The sequence below is a fragment of the Pseudorca crassidens genome, chromosome 11, assembly GCF_039906515.1.
Source record: "Pseudorca crassidens isolate mPseCra1 chromosome 11, mPseCra1.hap1, whole genome shotgun sequence".
NCBI classification, from domain to species: Eukaryota; Metazoa; Chordata; class Mammalia; order Artiodactyla; family Delphinidae; genus Pseudorca; species Pseudorca crassidens.
Genome location: NC_090306.1, coordinates 1,682,173 through 1,698,475, shown reverse-complemented (window position 1 = coordinate 1,698,475; position 16,303 = coordinate 1,682,173). Strand labels below are relative to the sequence as shown.

Genomic DNA, 16,303 nt, shown 5'->3' with positions numbered 1-16,303 from the left:
GGACGGAATGCTAGCGATCTAGCCGGGCTCTGGTGCCCTCGAGGACCCAGGAGGGAACCCGCAAAGAGACGGGGAATTCAGGCAAGACACAAGAACCTCCTCCAGGGAGAACTGTTAGCCGCGCTCTGCCACGCCTGACGGCTTTACCTCGGGACTCGAATTGTTTCACATCCTTCTGTTCGACGCCTGCCTCACAACCCAAACTGTGCTTTTCCACCCCAGACACCACGAGAGCCCAGCCTTCTCCTGAGAGACTCCAGGGCGGCCCTCGGCCCCCGTTCCCTCGCTCCAGTGGACCCCAGGCTGGCCACCCTGCCCCCAGCACCTCCTGGAAGCCTGCTGTGTGCAGCAGAGAATAGCCCTTGGTGCTGGACTTTGCAGGCAGGGCAGAGCGCATGGTGAAGAGAGAGCCAGGCCCGGCCGAGGGCAGGCAAGGCCTCCATCCTTCCAGGCTGCTTCCCCCTCGGGGCCTGTGCTTGGCGGGTCCTTGTGTTAGAGCCCGACCTCGGTCCCCAGGGGGACCTACCACAGTCGGATGGAGGAGGAGCGATGGGACCCCCTTCCTCCTGCCCCAGCCCGGCCTGTCCCCCTTCGGGGCCGGGTCCCGCCTTCCCTCTGCCTGCCTTCCTGCAAAGCAGCTTTTCTGTAGGACCCGCGCTCAGCTGGCAGACAAAGAGCCTCAGTGAGGCCACAGGCGGCAGGCGGCGTATGGAGATGCACCTCTTTGCTCTGCGTCCTGGCTGTCACCTGCGTGCCGCTTTGTCATCACAGACGGCGAAACAAAACAGCTGTGCTGCACACACAGAAACCCTCCCTGGGGGGGAGCATGCCCCGGGGGGGCAGAAACTCCATCGTGCCCCGCACCCTCCCATCCACTTTGTCCTCGAAACCCAGCTGCAGACTGTGCTGACCTGTACGAGGGCTGCGGGGTCAGCGGGGGCCCATCTTTTAGGTACCAGCTGGGGAGCTGATGCCCAGGGACCCCAGAGACCTGGTCATCCCTCCTGGTCACTGCAGGGCAGCCCCGGGCTGTGGAGCTAACAGGCAGCTGATGGCGGGTCAGCGTGCAACACAGTCTAGCCTCTGGGCCCCTGCCACCCGGCTGGGCTCTTCCTTCCGGCTCATTCCTCACCAGCCTGGCGAGGTGGACCCCTCTTCCGGGACAGCCCCCGGTGTAGGAAAGGGGGTGAACCACCCATAGAAAGCTGCCACGCGTCCTCTGTGATATGGGTCAGAGAAGAAGGTCCCGTGGGCACTAGCCTGGGACGGTGCACCAGGACATGAGCTCTGGTTGAGTTTTCAAGGAGCGGGATGTACCCCGTGGGTGAGGAGAGGGTCCCAGACTCCAGGAAGGACACACACTCTGCTGCAGCTGGGGGACAGGAAGCGTGTTTGGGGGCAGGTGAGGTGCATGTGACATGGGCGTGGGGTGGGAGACGGGATCCCTGCTGTGTCGGACGGCGGAGCAGACAGAAGAGGGTGTGGGAGCATCCTGAGTCGGGGGGGTCTCTCAACCTGCACCCAGGGCTGACAGTGGATCCCCCAGAAAGCAGGCGAAATGGAAGAGGGATGCCAGAAACATGCCACGTGTCCGGCTGTCAGGCAGGTTTCAAGAGATGCCAGGAAGGTCACCTCGGGTCCAGCTCTGGCCGCCACTCCTCCCCTGACTCGGTGCCTGGCTTTCTTTCCTTTGGATCAACGCTTGCCTTCCCTTGGAATATCAGTTTCTCCCACTCCTTTGTCCTGATTGGCTGGTAAAGACGTCTCTGAGTTCTTGATACCAGTCTCTTCCCATCCAGCCCAGAGCCAGGAGCAGAAGCCCAGGCCGGGGAGGCGGGGCTGGGTTTGGCCCCTCCTCAGGGCTCACCCCAGGGTGCCCCAGGCAACCTGACCCCAGGCCCCCGGCCCAGCCTGCCTGCATTTCCCTCCCCAGATAGCCCCGGTCAGGGGTCACGAGGCTCAGTGACCTCTGCGTGACCGTGTGCCCCCGGCTGTGTGGCCTGGGGCCCCTTTCCGAAGGACCACCAGGCAGATGGGCCCCCGTGCACCCCTCCAGGTACCCCCTCTGGAATAAGCCACCCCTTGACAGAGACCCAGATCAGCTTTCCCTTCCTACAGGCAGGGTGGGAGATACTGCCCCCACCTCCGAACAGGATGCAGACCCAGCTTCCCGGAGCCTTTGTCCCCTGGGTCCTGCCCCTGTGTCCCCAAAGGCAAGGGAAGAGGGGATAAAGCCAGAGGGGGCGGCAGCCAGGGCAGGGAGAGCCTGCGGGGGTGGGGAGAGAAGATAGAGGACCTGGTAAACAGTCCTCCTCCCGCTGGAGTTCATGGCAGCGTCTCCCCCTGAAAAGGGAGCGTTTCAAGGGTGAGCGCCTCCGGTGTGTGTGTGCCCGTGTGCCCGCCTTCCGTGCGCCCGCCTTCCCGTGTGCGCGCCTGTCGCTGTCATCACGGACATTCCCCCGCTGTCACTCCGCTGCTCTCTGCTCCGCACGCACGCTCCCCTCCCCGCCTGCCCCTCTCCGCGGCTCCCGAGACCCGGCTGCCCGCCCGCCGTGGGAGACGGCCTCAGGCGTTCCTTCCTCCCGCCGGGGCTCTGCGTGCCAGGTCCTGCTGGGGGATCAGGCTGGTGCCGCTGCGCTTGCTGTCTCCTTTCTCCAGGAACCCCAGGAGGGGCTCACTGGACGGCTCAGACCACTTGATTCAGGGCGCTCGCTGGGGTGCGGAAGGTGAGTGCCGAGCGCTGGGCAGGGGCGCGGGGGGCGGGTGCAGGGGCCAGGCTTGGGGCCGAGCCCATCTCTGCTGGGTTCCTTGCCTGCATGGACAGCTGCTTTGCCTCCTGCCTGGGGGCAGTGGCTGGGGCTGGGGCGGTGCTCAGGACCGGACCCCTGGGCAGCCAAAGGACACAGGGAACTCTGACCTCCCAGCTTTGGGGACAGGAGCTGGGATTCTGCTGGGGAAGGAGGGGAGGAGGCATTGCCAGTGCCGGATGACAGGCCCGGTGGCATAGAAACCGGTCCCTGCAGCATGGGGGGCGCCAGCCAGGAGCCCTGTGCCGCCTGCATGCCCGGCTCGGCAGGCAGCCCCAGGGACTTGGGTGCCAGGGGAAAGGGGGTGCTGGTGACAGGGCCGGCACACAGGACGTCTGTGGGGTGGCAGGCTGGAGGGCTGGCGCCGAGGCGTGGGCAGGGACCAGGGGTGCTGACCGGCCTCTACAGGACGCCCTCAGCGAGGCGCGCTGGCCTCTAGCAGGCTGTCCTTGGACAGGGGTGCAGAGGGTGCCCCCAGCTGGACCTGAGTCCCCGGCTCGTATGGGGGGCGTGGCCGGGAGTGGATGCGGGAGAGGAGCCTCGGAGCCCTTCCTCCGGCCCTTCCTCGAGGCTCCAGCTCTGCTCCCAGCCCACCTGGGCCCTGTTGGGGCTGGGGTCCCCCAGCTGCACACCCTCTCTACCTACGAAAGAGCTCAGGAAGCCTTGGGGGGCGGGGTGGACTCAGCTTAGGGGTGGCTGTTATACGGCCGGGGCAGGACGGAGGCCGTCTGACCGGGAGTCCCAACCTCCCCGCTCACTCTCAGGGCCCTTTATCCTCTCCCTGAGCTGCTGTCTGCCTGTCTGGGGTGGCTGGTGGGGACACTGGCACCTGGCTCTCGGGCCTGGCTCAGACCGACACCCAGCAGCTTAGCTAACTACAGGGCCGGGGGGCGGGCTGAGCGTGTGGAGATGGGCCGGGGAGCGCAGCTGGGACGGGACCCGCGGCCGTGTCCCCCTCCACACCGGCACAGGCTCCATCCAGCTTTGCCAGGAGAGGGAGACCAGGGAAGCCGGCTGGGGGTGCCAGGAGGAGGACGGGGGTGGGGGGAGCTTCTTCAGCAACCGATCTGCTTCCTTTGGGGTTTGGCTGGAAGCTGCGCCTGGGACAAGCAAACCCTGCTCCCATTTTCAGCCCCCAACGCTGAGGGGCACGGGGAGGGGGGTGTTTTAGGGCTGGGGTGCCTGGGGAGGCCTCCCCCCTCCTCCTACACAGATCAGGCCTCTCCACCCTGCCTGCCCGGGTCCAACCCCTCGCCCCCGAGCCAGGCCCGCGGGCCCAAGAGCAGCTTCTGCGAGGGGTGATGGGGGTTTTTCTCCGCTTTCCAGAGGGTCTGGTTGGGAGTGGGAATGTCTGACAAGGAAGGATGACAAGGAAACGAGGCTGCAGGAAGGCGGGCATGAGAACGGGGCACGCGTTTAAAAATGCACCAGGGGGTTTGTCTGTTCCAAGTACAAATTTAGAGATTTAAAAAAACCAGCTTCCGCGCTGCCTGGGCCGCGTGTGTTACGGGGATGCCAGGCAGGGAAGAGGTGGGAAGGGCCTGGAAGGCCAGACCGGCGGCTGCAGGTGGAGCGCGCGGCCTGGACGGCACCCCCGGGGCTCAGCGCGGGCGCCCGCTGTCCCCCTGTCCGGGTGCCCCTCAGCCCGGCCGGGCGGGTGGGAAGGGGCTGCCCTTGAAGCCCCAGGCATGGCCTCCGTCCCGGCCCTGCCGCTCGGTAGCCCGTGACCTTCACCTGTCTGCACAATGGAGGGGCGCAGAGGCCTTGTCCCGGGTTGGGGAACCTTGATCAAAGGGAGATCCCTGGGGAGGGGGTACACGGCAGGCCAGCAAGACGTCCCAGGGGGCAGGAGCCCCAGGTCAAGGCACAGTGGGCGCTGATGGCTGTGCGGCTTGGACACTGACTTGGGGGGATGGACGTGACCACGCAGCACCAGAGGAAGGGTGCGGACGCCAGGCCTGGGTGGGTTTGCTGGAGGTTTCCGGCTGGAGACTGAGCCAACCCTGGCCGGAGGAGGAATGGGGGGCAGAAGCACAGAGGGGTCAGGGCGCCCACCCTAACCTGGGCGTCGGCGGGGGTGGGAGCGAGGCAGGCTGCTCCTCCCGTGGGGAAGGGAAGCCGTCCCCGCCCCCGCACCCCCAGTCTCGGGGGGCTGCCACACCCCACGTGACTCCGCAGGAGCCCGTGGGCCCTTCTGCCCTGCTGCCACCCCCGCGGGGCTCCCAGCCCACCTCCTCACCTCAGCCCGCCACCCCCTCCCCAGCAAGACCCCTGCCTCCCTCTCCCCACTGCATCTGTGATGCCCCTGGGAGGAAGGCTGGCGGGGAGGGGGCGACCCGGCTTGATGAGGGTACCCGCGTCGGGCGTAGAGAGGCAGCGGAAGGACGAGGAGAGGCCGGTCGGCGTGAAGCGCTGCACAAACGCGAGGGTGCAGCCCTCCCCCTGCTCCAGGAGCCTCCACGCGCAGGCGGGTCAGCAGAGCCACCTCCAGGCTCCTGAGGCCGCTGGTCGGTAGCTCTGTCGCCAGGCCACCTGGGCCCTGGCTGCACCCTCCCACTGCCTGCCCTTAGGCAAGTTACTACCTGTCCCCAGCCTCCAGTGTCCCCATCCGCAAAATGGTGTCAGCAGTGCTGCTAACCCCAGACAGTTGTTGCGGGGACTGGGAACCATACACAGGTGTTTCCCCGCGGGCATGCTTTCTCCCCATGCGGAGCCCTCCTGCAGAGCTGTTACCGCCAGCATCCCCCATCGCTGCCGCCCCCGGCTGCCCCGGCCCCGGCCATCCCCTGCCGCGGCCTCCCGGGAGGTGCTGGGGTCTGCGCTGCCGGGAGAGAAGTGACCTGGCCCAGGGCTTCTCGAACGTGACCAGGTACGTGAATGGCCTGAGGTCTTGTTAAGAGGCAGATCCCGGCCCCATTGGCCTGGGCTGGGTCTGGGAAGCTCCTGGCGAGGCTGCTGCTGCTGGCCCGTGGACCACGCTGGAGTAGCAGAGGGCTGGGGCCCAGAGCCCGTGTTCCTATCCTGGGCGGGGGGGTCGCTCGGCCTGCAGCTCCTCAGCCCCATCCTCTATCCTGATTCTCTCAGCAGAGCCCAGCGAAGGAGGCTGGGGACCCCGCTGGGTCCACCCTCCTCTCTGTGTCCCTGTCCCTGGGACTGGGACAGAAATGCCCACAGGCTGTGGGGCTTGGAGCCCCGACACTGCCACCTCACTCGTTTCCGTTGCCCGTTCCCCCACCTGGGTGGGGACTTCCCTCCCAGACGGCGTGAATTTATTCCGCAGTGGCCACACCTGCCTGAGCCGCTGTGCTCCTGGCATCCTAATGTAGGTCACCCCTTTCCTAACGAGGTAGAGGGTTCTGGGGGCCGGAAGGGGTCGTGGGTTGGAGGTGGGCTGGAGGGCAGGGTGATGGACCCCACAGCGCCTGAGGGGTGCTTCTGTGGTCCCCAGGGAGCGCAGGCTACAGTCCCATGGACCTGTGGGGCCTTGTTCCCGTCACGTTTCTCCAGAGATCCCAGGGCGTGGGTCTGAGTGTGGAAAGGGTCCTGGGTTGGGGGCGGCCCTCGGGGGGCTTCTCTAGGCCCTGCTTCCGGGCTGGAGGTCCCCCCGTGCATCTGTCTGCCGGGGGCATGCGGGAACTGCGGGAGTGATAGCATCTGAGGATGCTGGAGGGCTGCCAGCGCGCGCGTGAGTGCACCCGCGTGCGTGTGTGTGGCTGCACGCTCTCTGGGGGGGTGGTCTGCATCACACGCTGTGTTGGGAGCCTGTGTGTGCACCCCGCTCAGCGCACACACGTGTCTCCCCCCAGGGGCCACTGCTGGGGGACAGTCCCCAGGGAGCGGGCCTGTGTCCCTGACCGGCCGCGTGACCAGGCACGCTGGTCTCCACCTCTGAGCCTGGCTGGCTGCTGACCCCCCTGACACCGTGTGGGCGCTGTGAGCTGCCGACCTGCGGGTCCTCGCTGGCGAGAGGAGTGTGGGACTATTCCAGGGGTCGGGGCCGAGGCTCACGGAGAGGGTGGACGGCGTCCTCAGTGATGGAGGCCTGGGAGGCTGTGTGCGAGCGCAGCCCACGGTGACCGCCATGTGACGGCTGCTGGCCTGGCACGGGCCCAGGCACAGAGACAGACACCCAGGTGTGAGACTGGGGGACCAAGAAAGAGAGGTCCCGCAGACGCGCTGGAAGCCGCCGCCCCTCCCCGCGGACACAGGGCACTGACGTCTCCCTACGTCTACCTGGGGCTCAGGTCCAAGCTTGGAGTCCCCTAGACTGCCTTGCAAGATGATGTATCCTGAATTCAGCAAATGCTAGCTCTCCTCCCCCGACCAGATTGACCCCCACGGAGGGCAGTGTGTTCTGGTCATCACCCTGAGAGATAAGGAAACCGAGGCCCAGAGGGTTTCCGTGATCTGTTTAAGTTACACAGCGAGGGAGCAGCCGGCAGGGATTCGAACCCAGAGCCCTCCCTGACCCGGGAGTCTGAGCCAGGAGCCCCGGGGACCTGGCCCTGGGAGGGTAGCTGGAAAGGACCCCTCAGCTGCTCTGGGCATCTGCTCTGCCCCCAGCCCAGGGCCCCAGATCCATCCTATAGGCATGTGGGTCTGCACCCCTCGCCCCACATCTGCCCAGTGCGACTCGCTCTGCAGCCTCTGCGAACCCCCTGGTGGGGGGTGAAGCCCAGGTGACAGACAGGCCCCCCGAGCGGTCCCCCTCCCTGGCGGGCCCCATCCTGAGCGGGTGCCCTTGCCAGGGCCCAGCTGCGGGCCCCCGGGGCTGTGGCGCTCGTGGGCTCATGGGGCCAGGAGGCTGCTTGGCAGCGGTAAGCGGGGAGGAGACGGAAGAGGCCCCCAGTGCCTGAGGGAGACCCTGCTTAGATGCTGAGGTTCCAGCGGCTGCCCCCACCCCTCAGCTCCGCTCTGCTCTGCCATTAGCCCCTCGGGCTCCCAGAATTAAGGCGGCTGTGGGAGGGGAGCGGGAGGCTGCAGCCTGGGGCCCCCGGGTCCAGCGTGGCCACCGAGCAGGGGAGGCTGCTGGCCCGTCTCTGTCCGTTCGCCACCTCGCGCTGGGCTGGCGGCAGGGGGCCCGCAGTCCCCTTTCCCGCCCCTGTGACGGGCCCCTGGCCACGCCTGGAAGGGAGTGGGAGCAGGGCAGGTCACCTGGGAAGGGGGAGGCCCCCTCGCCCCTCGGGAAGAGGAGCCGCTCTCTGCGCTGCAGCCTCGCCCTCTCCCTGCCCCTGTGCCCCGACGGCAGCGGCTGCAGCACGAGCCCCTGCGCTGATGAGGTTTATCCCAGACCTGCCGGCGGCAGAAGACAGAGCACGGCCGCTCACCCCCCGGGAGACCGCGGAGGGCAAGCAGGGGGCTTCCCCGTGGCACGAGCCGGGCCTGGGCCTCACCCGCGAGCCAACGGCCGCCCCTACGCGGGGCCTGGTCTCGGCCTCCTCGGGGGCCATGGTAAGAGCACAGTGGGGCTGGGGGGCCAGCTGGCTCTCGATGATTTCCGCGCCTGGGACGTGGGGGAAGCCCAGAGGCCGAGGAGGCCACGTGGCTCCGAACACGTTTACGAGATCATCCAGGGAGACAAGAAGAGGCGGGGAGAGGCTGGGCGGGAGGTGAGGGATGCAGGGCGGGTGGACGGCTCCTGCATCGCCCAGCACTGGCCTCAGCACTGTCTCCAGCCCCAGGGCTCCTGGGATGCCCGCCTGCCCCTCCACGCGCCCCCTGCTGTCGACGGAGGCAGAGGCTCCTGGCTTCTCAGCCCCCTTGCTCCTCTTTCTCCCACCCCCCTACCCCGCCCAGGGAATCAGAGCCAAGAACACAGGAGGGGAGCGTAAAGAGACACCGGGCCCCCTCCATAACCCGGGGCTGCACCGGCCTGACACCCGCTTCCGCTCAGCTCTCTCTCCCTCTCTCTCAGGACTGACCGAGCGGACAAGCGGCTTCTCTCTCCCTCGAGGTGCCGGGCCTGACAGCCGTGCAGCCACCATGCTGGCCCCGGGCAGCGGCCCCGAGCTGAGCACCTGGTTTGCCCCGCTGTGGAGGCAGATCTCTTGTGAGTGGAGGCGGGGGTCGGCTTAGCGGGGATGCAGGGATGCTCTTCCCAGGTGTCCATGGCCTGGGTCTGGGAAGAAGGGCCCAGTCCCCGCAGCCCTGCCCACGGTGCCGGGGGAAGAGCTGCTTCTGAGCTCTGTGGCGGGCGGGTCGGGGGCAGGGGCTCCACAGGCAGCTCTGTCCCCCCAGGTGGGTCTGCTTCCACCCCCAGGGGCCCCAGCAAGTCCTGCTGCCCTAATGGCAAACCGCCCTCTCCTTGCTCGGCCATCAGCTGGGTGGGCCTGGAGGCCTCCCTTAGGGCTCAGCCCCCGTAGCTCCGAGACGGGGGGAACCAGGGGGCTCTGGGGACGTGACACTGGAAGGGGCCTTGGGGAGCGGGTCCAGCCCCTCCTTCTGCATATGGGGAGACAGAGGCCGCCCACTCCCCACAAGGGAAGCTTGTGAGCTGTCGGGTGAAGGAAGCCCTGGGAATTCTCTTCACGAGGTGAAGGGTCAAGGCTACAGGGTAAGAGGTAAGAATGGTCTCGAGGGACGTCCCTGACTCCTGCCCTCGCACGGTCAGCCCTGTGATGCTGCCGCCCCAAGACACAAGCGGCCTCAATTACTCACCCCGCAGAGCAGCTGACCCCGAGGGACCCAGCTCCCCTCTCAGCCTCCTTTGGAATCACTCAACACCTCGCGACACAGGGCTCTGTTTTCTTTGGGGGGGGGGGGCAGTGACCTGTAGTTATGTCGGTCCTTTTGAGAGGGAGGCTGGATGGGTTGAGTGTTTTTCTGGGGAAAGTGAGGTCTGAGGAATTCAGTTGACTTCCACAAGGCACGGCGGGGGTAGTCTGACAGGCTGACCTGGCCACAGACAGCTCAGACAGCGAGAGGGTCAGCGGCCCTCAGGTGACCTCAGGTGGCCGGAAGGGCTTCCAGTTGGCGTCCATGGCCGTGCCTGTGCTCATTTCCTGCCGAGAACAAAGACGCTCGGGTGTCAGCCTGGCAGGTGCCTCTCAGGAGTCACCGATCCTCCAGGAAAGGGGGGTGCGGTCCCACCCTGTTCCTTCAGGGTCTGCCCTTTGGGACACCAGACAGCAGACCGCTACTAGACACAGACTCAGGACCGTCCCCTCCAGACCCCTGGTCAGAGCAGCTCTGCCCCTCCAGCTGGAGCCGAGCGGCCAGCACTCCTCGGCTGGGGCCTTTCCTCCCTGCCCGGTGGGATCCTCCCCTTCCACAGGGACACCCTGGGGGACAGTCGGGGGCTTTGCAGTCACTCTTAGAAGGGTGGGCCACGGAACGAGCTGCCCTGCGGGACTGTTCTCTGAGCACCCGTCCCCCTGCAGCCCTGCCACAGGGGCCCTGGGCAAAGCATGGGACCGTGAAAGGAATTCTGTCAACAGATCTGTCCTGCGGAAATTGGGGACAGGGGCCCAGGCTAAGGGCAAGCTGGCTGTAAAGTGAGAACAGATGTGGGACTTGCCCCGGGCCCACAACTTTGGGGGCTCGCACCCCAGCATCCTCCACGTGGACGTGGAACTCAGCATCTCACCCTGCCGTTTCCACAGTGGTCTCTGGGGTGGGGCCCGGGCGGGCCCGGGCTCCCTCGTCACCCTGAGTCGCTGGCCCACCTTGGATGTGGGACTCATGCAGACCGGGGAAGTGGTGGCAGGGGTCGGTGTGCCCCTTCGTGTGTGCAGCGCGGCCCCTCCCATGCACGGCCATCAGCCCCGTGCAGCTCCAGGTGGTGGTTGTGGGGGGGTGCGGTGCAGAGGGGAAGGAAGCAGAGCCACTTTCTCTGGACAGAATCCTTCCATGGCAGCGGCCCTGGGAGAGGAACATGGGGCGGCCCCTCTGACACCCTCACATCCTCTGTCGCATCAGCGTCTGTGGTGTCGGGGCCGTGTGGGGACCCTGGCTGCCCGGTGGTGTCCGTCCACATGGACGTGCTGCGGGGGGTTAGTTGTGTTTCTACGTGGTCAGGAAGCGCTACGGCACCGCGCGTGGTTGGGCCAAAGGGGATCGGCGCGAGGCCGCGTGATGGGAGGCGGATGGGAGGGGAAGGCAGTGGGAGTGGCGACCCGCAGTCCTGCCATGCCCCGTCTGTCCCGCAGGGCTCACCTGTTGGATCGCCCTGTGCACGGCGGAGGCTGCCCCCGCCTGCCCCCTGCCCTGCACGTGCGACGGCCACGGCCTGCAGGTGGACTGCAGCGGCCGGGGCCTCGCCGCGCTGCCCGCGGACCTGCCGGCCGCCACCCGCAGCCTGCTGCTCCTGAACAACAGGCTGAGCTCCCTGCCCGCCGGGGCCTTCGCCGGCCTGTCGGGCCTGCAGCGGCTGGACCTCTCCAACAACTTCCTGGACGGGCTGCCGCGCGCCGCCTTCGGGGGGCTGGCCAACCTGACGGAGCTGCAGCTGCGCAACAACAGCCTCCGTGCCCTGGACCCCGAGCTGCTGCGGCCCCTGGCGCGCCTGCGCCACCTCGACCTGTCCCTCAACGGCCTGGCCCGGCTCCCACCCGGCCTCTTTGACGGGCTCCCCGCCCTGCGCTCCCTGTTCCTGCGCGCCAACCGCCTGCAGAGCCTGGACCGGCGGACCTTCGAGCCCCTGGCCAGCCTGCAGCTGCTGCAGGTGGGGGACAACCCCTGGGAGTGCGACTGCCACCTGCGGGACTTCAAGCACTGGCTAGAGTGGTTCTCCTACCGAGGTGAGCACGGGTCAGGTCGGGGAGGAGTGGGCCCGGCCTGGCCACCGGCGGGCACAGGGGCTCCGCGGCCCCCTTCTTCCCATCCCCTCCGCTCCCAGCCGCCTTGCTCTGCCCTGTCTCCTCAGGCTGACTCTCTGTAACTGGCTCTCACTTCTGTAGGTTTCAGGATGGACTTAAACACACAGTATCATTGTCCTCTGCCTCTAGGCTTCCCTGGCCCGGGAGGAGGAGGGATAAAACCACCCTCGCGGGCTTCCCTGGTGGCGCAGTGGTTGAGAGTCCGCCTGCCGATGCAGGGGACGCGGGTTCGTGCCCCGGTCCGGGAAGATCCCACATGCTGCGGAGTGGCTGGGCCCGTGAGCCATGGCCGCTGAGCCTGCGCGTCCGGAGCCTGTGCTCCGCAACGCGAGAGGCCACAACAGCGGGAGGCCCGCGTACGGCAAAAATAACCAAAACAAAACACCCTCGCTCCTCTGAATAATGCAGCCATCTCTTAAGTACCCACAGTGCCAGGAGGGTGGAATCGAGTTCAAATCCACAAATGCAGTCACATTTTCTTTCTGACGATGATCTCAACTCCTTCTCCCTAGAAGTTCTGTTATCAAAGCTTTTACTAAGAAGCCAAATGCTCCCCCTTTCGGTGACCCGGGAAAGTTCTAGAATGACCTTCGGAATGATTAAATGAAATGGACAAGGGCAGAGAAGTAAGCCTGCTGGCTAAAAGCGCCAGGTCCGGTTTTGCCTCGTGGCTCTGCCATGTACTAGCTGTGTGTGATCTCGGGAGAGCTCACTGACCTCTCTGTGGCTGCACCCTCGTCTGTGAAATGGGGCCAATCTCAGAGAATCTATCTCAGAGAATCACTGTGTGGAGTAGGTAGGTAATTCATGGAAAGCGTCTGGAAAAGGACCCAGCATAAAGTGAGTCCGCAATAAAACTTACTCATTTATATGTCCACTGGCTGGCGGAAGTCATAATATTAACCGGGCTTAATTAGACACAGTTTGGTGTCCAGCAGGAAGTAGGGCTCCATGAATCTGCTGAACGAGTGAATCGATATGAAGCGAACGCTAATGCTTTCGTCAAAGTCTTACTCCCTTTGTTTCACAGTGTTTCCACAATTTAATTATTTGCATGATATTCTCACGTGTTAGTTAATTAAAAACATTTTACAAACGATAAAGTACCATAAAATGTTAGTCCCTGTGATAATTTCTCCCGTTTTTGTGAGAGGAGAAATAGTAACACTTGCATGGTTTCCAGTTTCCAAATATCCTACCATGTACGTGACCCACTTGAACCCTAACTGAGCTGCAGCTGAGACGGCCATTCTTATTGACAGCCTGGAAAATCGAGACTCCTCAGCAATTCGATACGTAAAGTGACTTGCAGATGCCCTGGCCGGGAGGGAGTCAGCCTCAGGTTTTGGGAGCAGGGAGGTAGGGCGGCTGCGTCTCCACGCCCAGCCCCCGCCCGTGCAAAGGCCCTGGACACAGTTCACGGGATGTAAGCCTTGGACAGGGGTCTGGAGAGCCAGACCGATGTGTGATCTGCAGGGGACGTCCTTGCCCCTCCAGTCATCGGTCACCGGGAGCTGAAGGGCGTGGAGGGGGAACGTACACTTTAGGAACTTTTCACTAGTAGAGTTATCTTCCGCCATGCGCTCCTCCAAAACAACGCAGACCAAACCAGAACAAAAACCTGGGCCCTTTTCCTCAGCCCCCGGCGAGGACTGATGTCTATTGTGTGAGGAGACCGCGGCGGTGGGGCTGCAGGAGCCCAGGAGCTTCCCTGGGGGCCGCGCCTGCGTCTAGATCTCGGGCTGCCCGAAGAGGCCAAAAGGGGGCCGTCTGGGCAGCTCCTCTTCCTCTCGCCCCACCTGTGCGCTGCACCCTCCCCGCCCAGGCCGCGGGCTGAGCCTGCGCTGCCCGCACGCCCTCCTCTGCCCTCCTCTGCCCTCGGGGGTCCTCAGGGTGTCCTCCCAAGATGCCACTGCGCTCACGGGTGCTGTGGCCGGGCTGCTGAGGGGGCCACCACTGCTCTCAAGGAGGAAACTGCTGTCCCTGGGCCCCCCTCTCCCTCTTCCAAGGAGGAGTCTTAGGAACCACGGTCCCGCCCGCGTGGAGGAGCAGGGCCGAGGCTCTGACCTCTGTCCTTTGTGTGGGCAGGAGGGGCGCGGGGGGAGCAGTTGCTGGGGAGAGCAGAGCCGGGGGTCACGGACGGCGGTCAGTGGAGAGGTCAGTTAGGACAGGCACGGGCTGCCGCCTGGCAGGGCTCCTGGCCCCCCTTTCCTGAGCACCCGGGGGCCAGCTTGACTCTGGGGGCAGGAGAGGTGGGAATGTTTGTTTCTCTATCAGATGGGAGCAGGGACACCGTCCGTCTTCTGAGGCTTCTGCGCGGGTTAAACGCCGTGACACGTGTACCCGCCTCCCCGTCACTGGGCGCCGTACGCCAGTCCCCCTAACCTCTCCCCTTCGCTCCAGGATTGACAGTGCTGCGGATGGAAACTAGGCCTCCCGGGCCTCTGTGTGGGGACCTGGGGCTGGGGGAGGGAGTGCCGGCCTCAGCCCCCCTTTTCTCTCTCCTGATGCAGGGGGGCGCCTGGATCAGCTGGCCTGCACCCTGCCCAAGGAGCTGAGGGGGAAGGACATGCGCGTGGTCCCCATGGAGATGTTCAACTACTGCTCCCAGCTGGAGGACCAGAGCAGCTCAGCCGGGCTGGAGGTCCCCGGGCCACCCTGCACCAAGGCCAGCCCGGAGCCTCCCAAGCCCAAGCCGGGCCCCGAGCCCGAGCCCGAGCCCAGCACCGCCTGCCCCCAGAAGCAGAGGCCCCGGCCCGTGAGCGTGCGGCGGGCCGTCGGCACCGTGATCATCGCGGGGGTGCTGTGCGGTGTGGTCTGCATCATGATGGTGGTGGCCGCTGCCTACGGCTGCATCTACGCCTCCCTCATGGCCAAGTACCACCGGGAGCTCAGGAAGCGCCAGCCGCTGATGGGCGACGCGGAGGGCGAGCACGAGGACCGGAAGCAGGTCTCCTCTGTGGCCTGAGAGCCCAGGGCGGGGCCGGGGGGCACGCCAGCCCCCCCCGCCCCCTTCCCACCTTCCCCCCAGCCCCTGATGGGCGATGCGGAGGGCGGGCACGAGGACCGGAAGCAGGTCTCCTCCGTGGCCTGAGAGCCCAGGGCGGGGCCGGGGGGCACGCCAGCCCCCCTCCCGCCCCCTTCCCACCTTCCCCCCAGCCCGCCAGCAAACGGGCCCGTGTCTCCACGGACACCGGAGCGTCCGGAAGGTATCAGTACACTGACGCTCCCCTCTGGACCACAAACGCTCTGGCCCACGGGCAGAAAAGATGTGTGTGTGCGAGCAAAGACTCCTGGACCCAGCGCCCCCGTACCGCTGCGGCTCCCGGTACAGTCACAGCCGGTGACACCCCCCTCCTCTGGCTCAACCCACCTTATCTGCGTCTGGGGGTGCGGGGCCGGTTTCTGCGACTCTCTTCTAAGCCAGGAAGATGTTGGGCCCAGCTTCCGATGGCTGGTACCACTGTGCATTCAGCCCAGCCCAGCCATCTGGACCAGCACTTGGCAACCCAGCACCACGCCCTCTCCAAAGCCATCTGTCCCTGCACCACCAACCACCCGGCTCCGGGTCACTAATCGTTCCCGCTCGAGCTCGGCATCACACACACAGTCACTTAGGGACAGAGGTCGTGGGACCTCGGGGAGCGGAGCCAGGCGTCCCCCGTGGTCTCAGCCCTCGGGCCACACAACCTGCTGCTTGCTTATGCAACCTCCTGCAGCGGATGGGGAGAAACCCAAGCCCACGGCACGAGGATTCCTTCCAGATCCTCTCAAGAGGCCAAGGTGGTGCTGCCGGATGAGACTGCCCGTCACCATGGTAACCCACTCACACCTCTCCTGCTGGGATTTCCAGGGACGCCTGCCCAGAGGCCTGGAAGATGCAGCGTGTGTGGATGGTGGCCTCCCGAGAGCCCGGCCACGCACCACCGGACTCATCCTCCGCGCTGCCCAAGTACGTCCCCGCCAGGCCCCGTGGGGACGCGCACCGCTCCCACTCCCACAGCCTGCGGCCCGAGAACCGTTGCTCTGCACCTCCCACTGCCATGCCCCACCCTCAGCATCTCTGGGCCCGTGACCCCAGGGCGGGGACTGGCTCATCCTCTGTGACCCTCCTGCCAGCATATACCAAACAGACCCCGGGAGCAGCGAAAGGACGCCCCCGTCCTGCTCAGAGGTCTCAGTAATGGGGTCCTTTTCCCAGTGTTCTGTCAGCTCAGTCTGACTTCCCAGAGTCCTCGTGGCACCTGGACTGGGGCCCAAACCAGAGCAAGGGCCCAGGGGCCCATCTGCTCGTTACCTGTAACCCGCCCCCCCAAAGGGACAGAGGCTGAGGGTGGGCGTGGGAGGGGGCAGTGCAGGGTGGGGTTCACCGGTCCCCTTTCCGAGGTCTGCCCTCCTGGGGAGTGCGATCCCGGCGAGTCCTGGGCCTCGCTCTGCAGGACATCAGCCTCCCCGCCGCTTACGGAGGGTCAGGTGGCAGGAGGCCGGTTTCTGGCTCTGCGACGGCTGCGAGTCTAGGGAGTGGCCCGGGGGAGGCCGTCAGAACATGGTTCTGAGGCAGGACAGGGGTAGAGGGGGCCGGGTGCAGGCTGCCCACCGGGCTGGCCTGCAGTCTTCCTTCTTCTGGTGCCGGCTGACACCAGACCTGGGGATTTTCTAAAGGGAGTCAGGGAAGGCTGG

General features: G+C 65.8%; 2 protein-coding genes across 2 annotated transcripts in view; one reads left to right on the top strand and one right to left on the bottom strand.

Moving 5' to 3' along the window:
• Positions 1-16,303, bottom strand: part of CACNA2D4 (calcium voltage-gated channel auxiliary subunit alpha2delta 4) — a 91,356-nt gene that overhangs the window by 12,551 nt on the left and 62,502 nt on the right. The gene's annotated exons all lie outside the window — the stretch shown is intronic.
• LRTM2 (leucine rich repeats and transmembrane domains 2) lies at positions 1,443-14,711 on the top strand. Its single transcript, XM_067756005.1, has 5 exons — positions 1,443-2,365; positions 2,659-2,726; positions 8,722-8,856; positions 10,955-11,545; positions 14,137-14,711. The coding sequence occupies exons 1-5, from the start codon at positions 2,328-2,330 to the stop codon at positions 14,589-14,591; spliced, it is 1,287 nt and encodes a 428-aa protein (XP_067612106.1). The 5' UTR covers positions 1,443-2,327; the 3' UTR covers positions 14,592-14,711.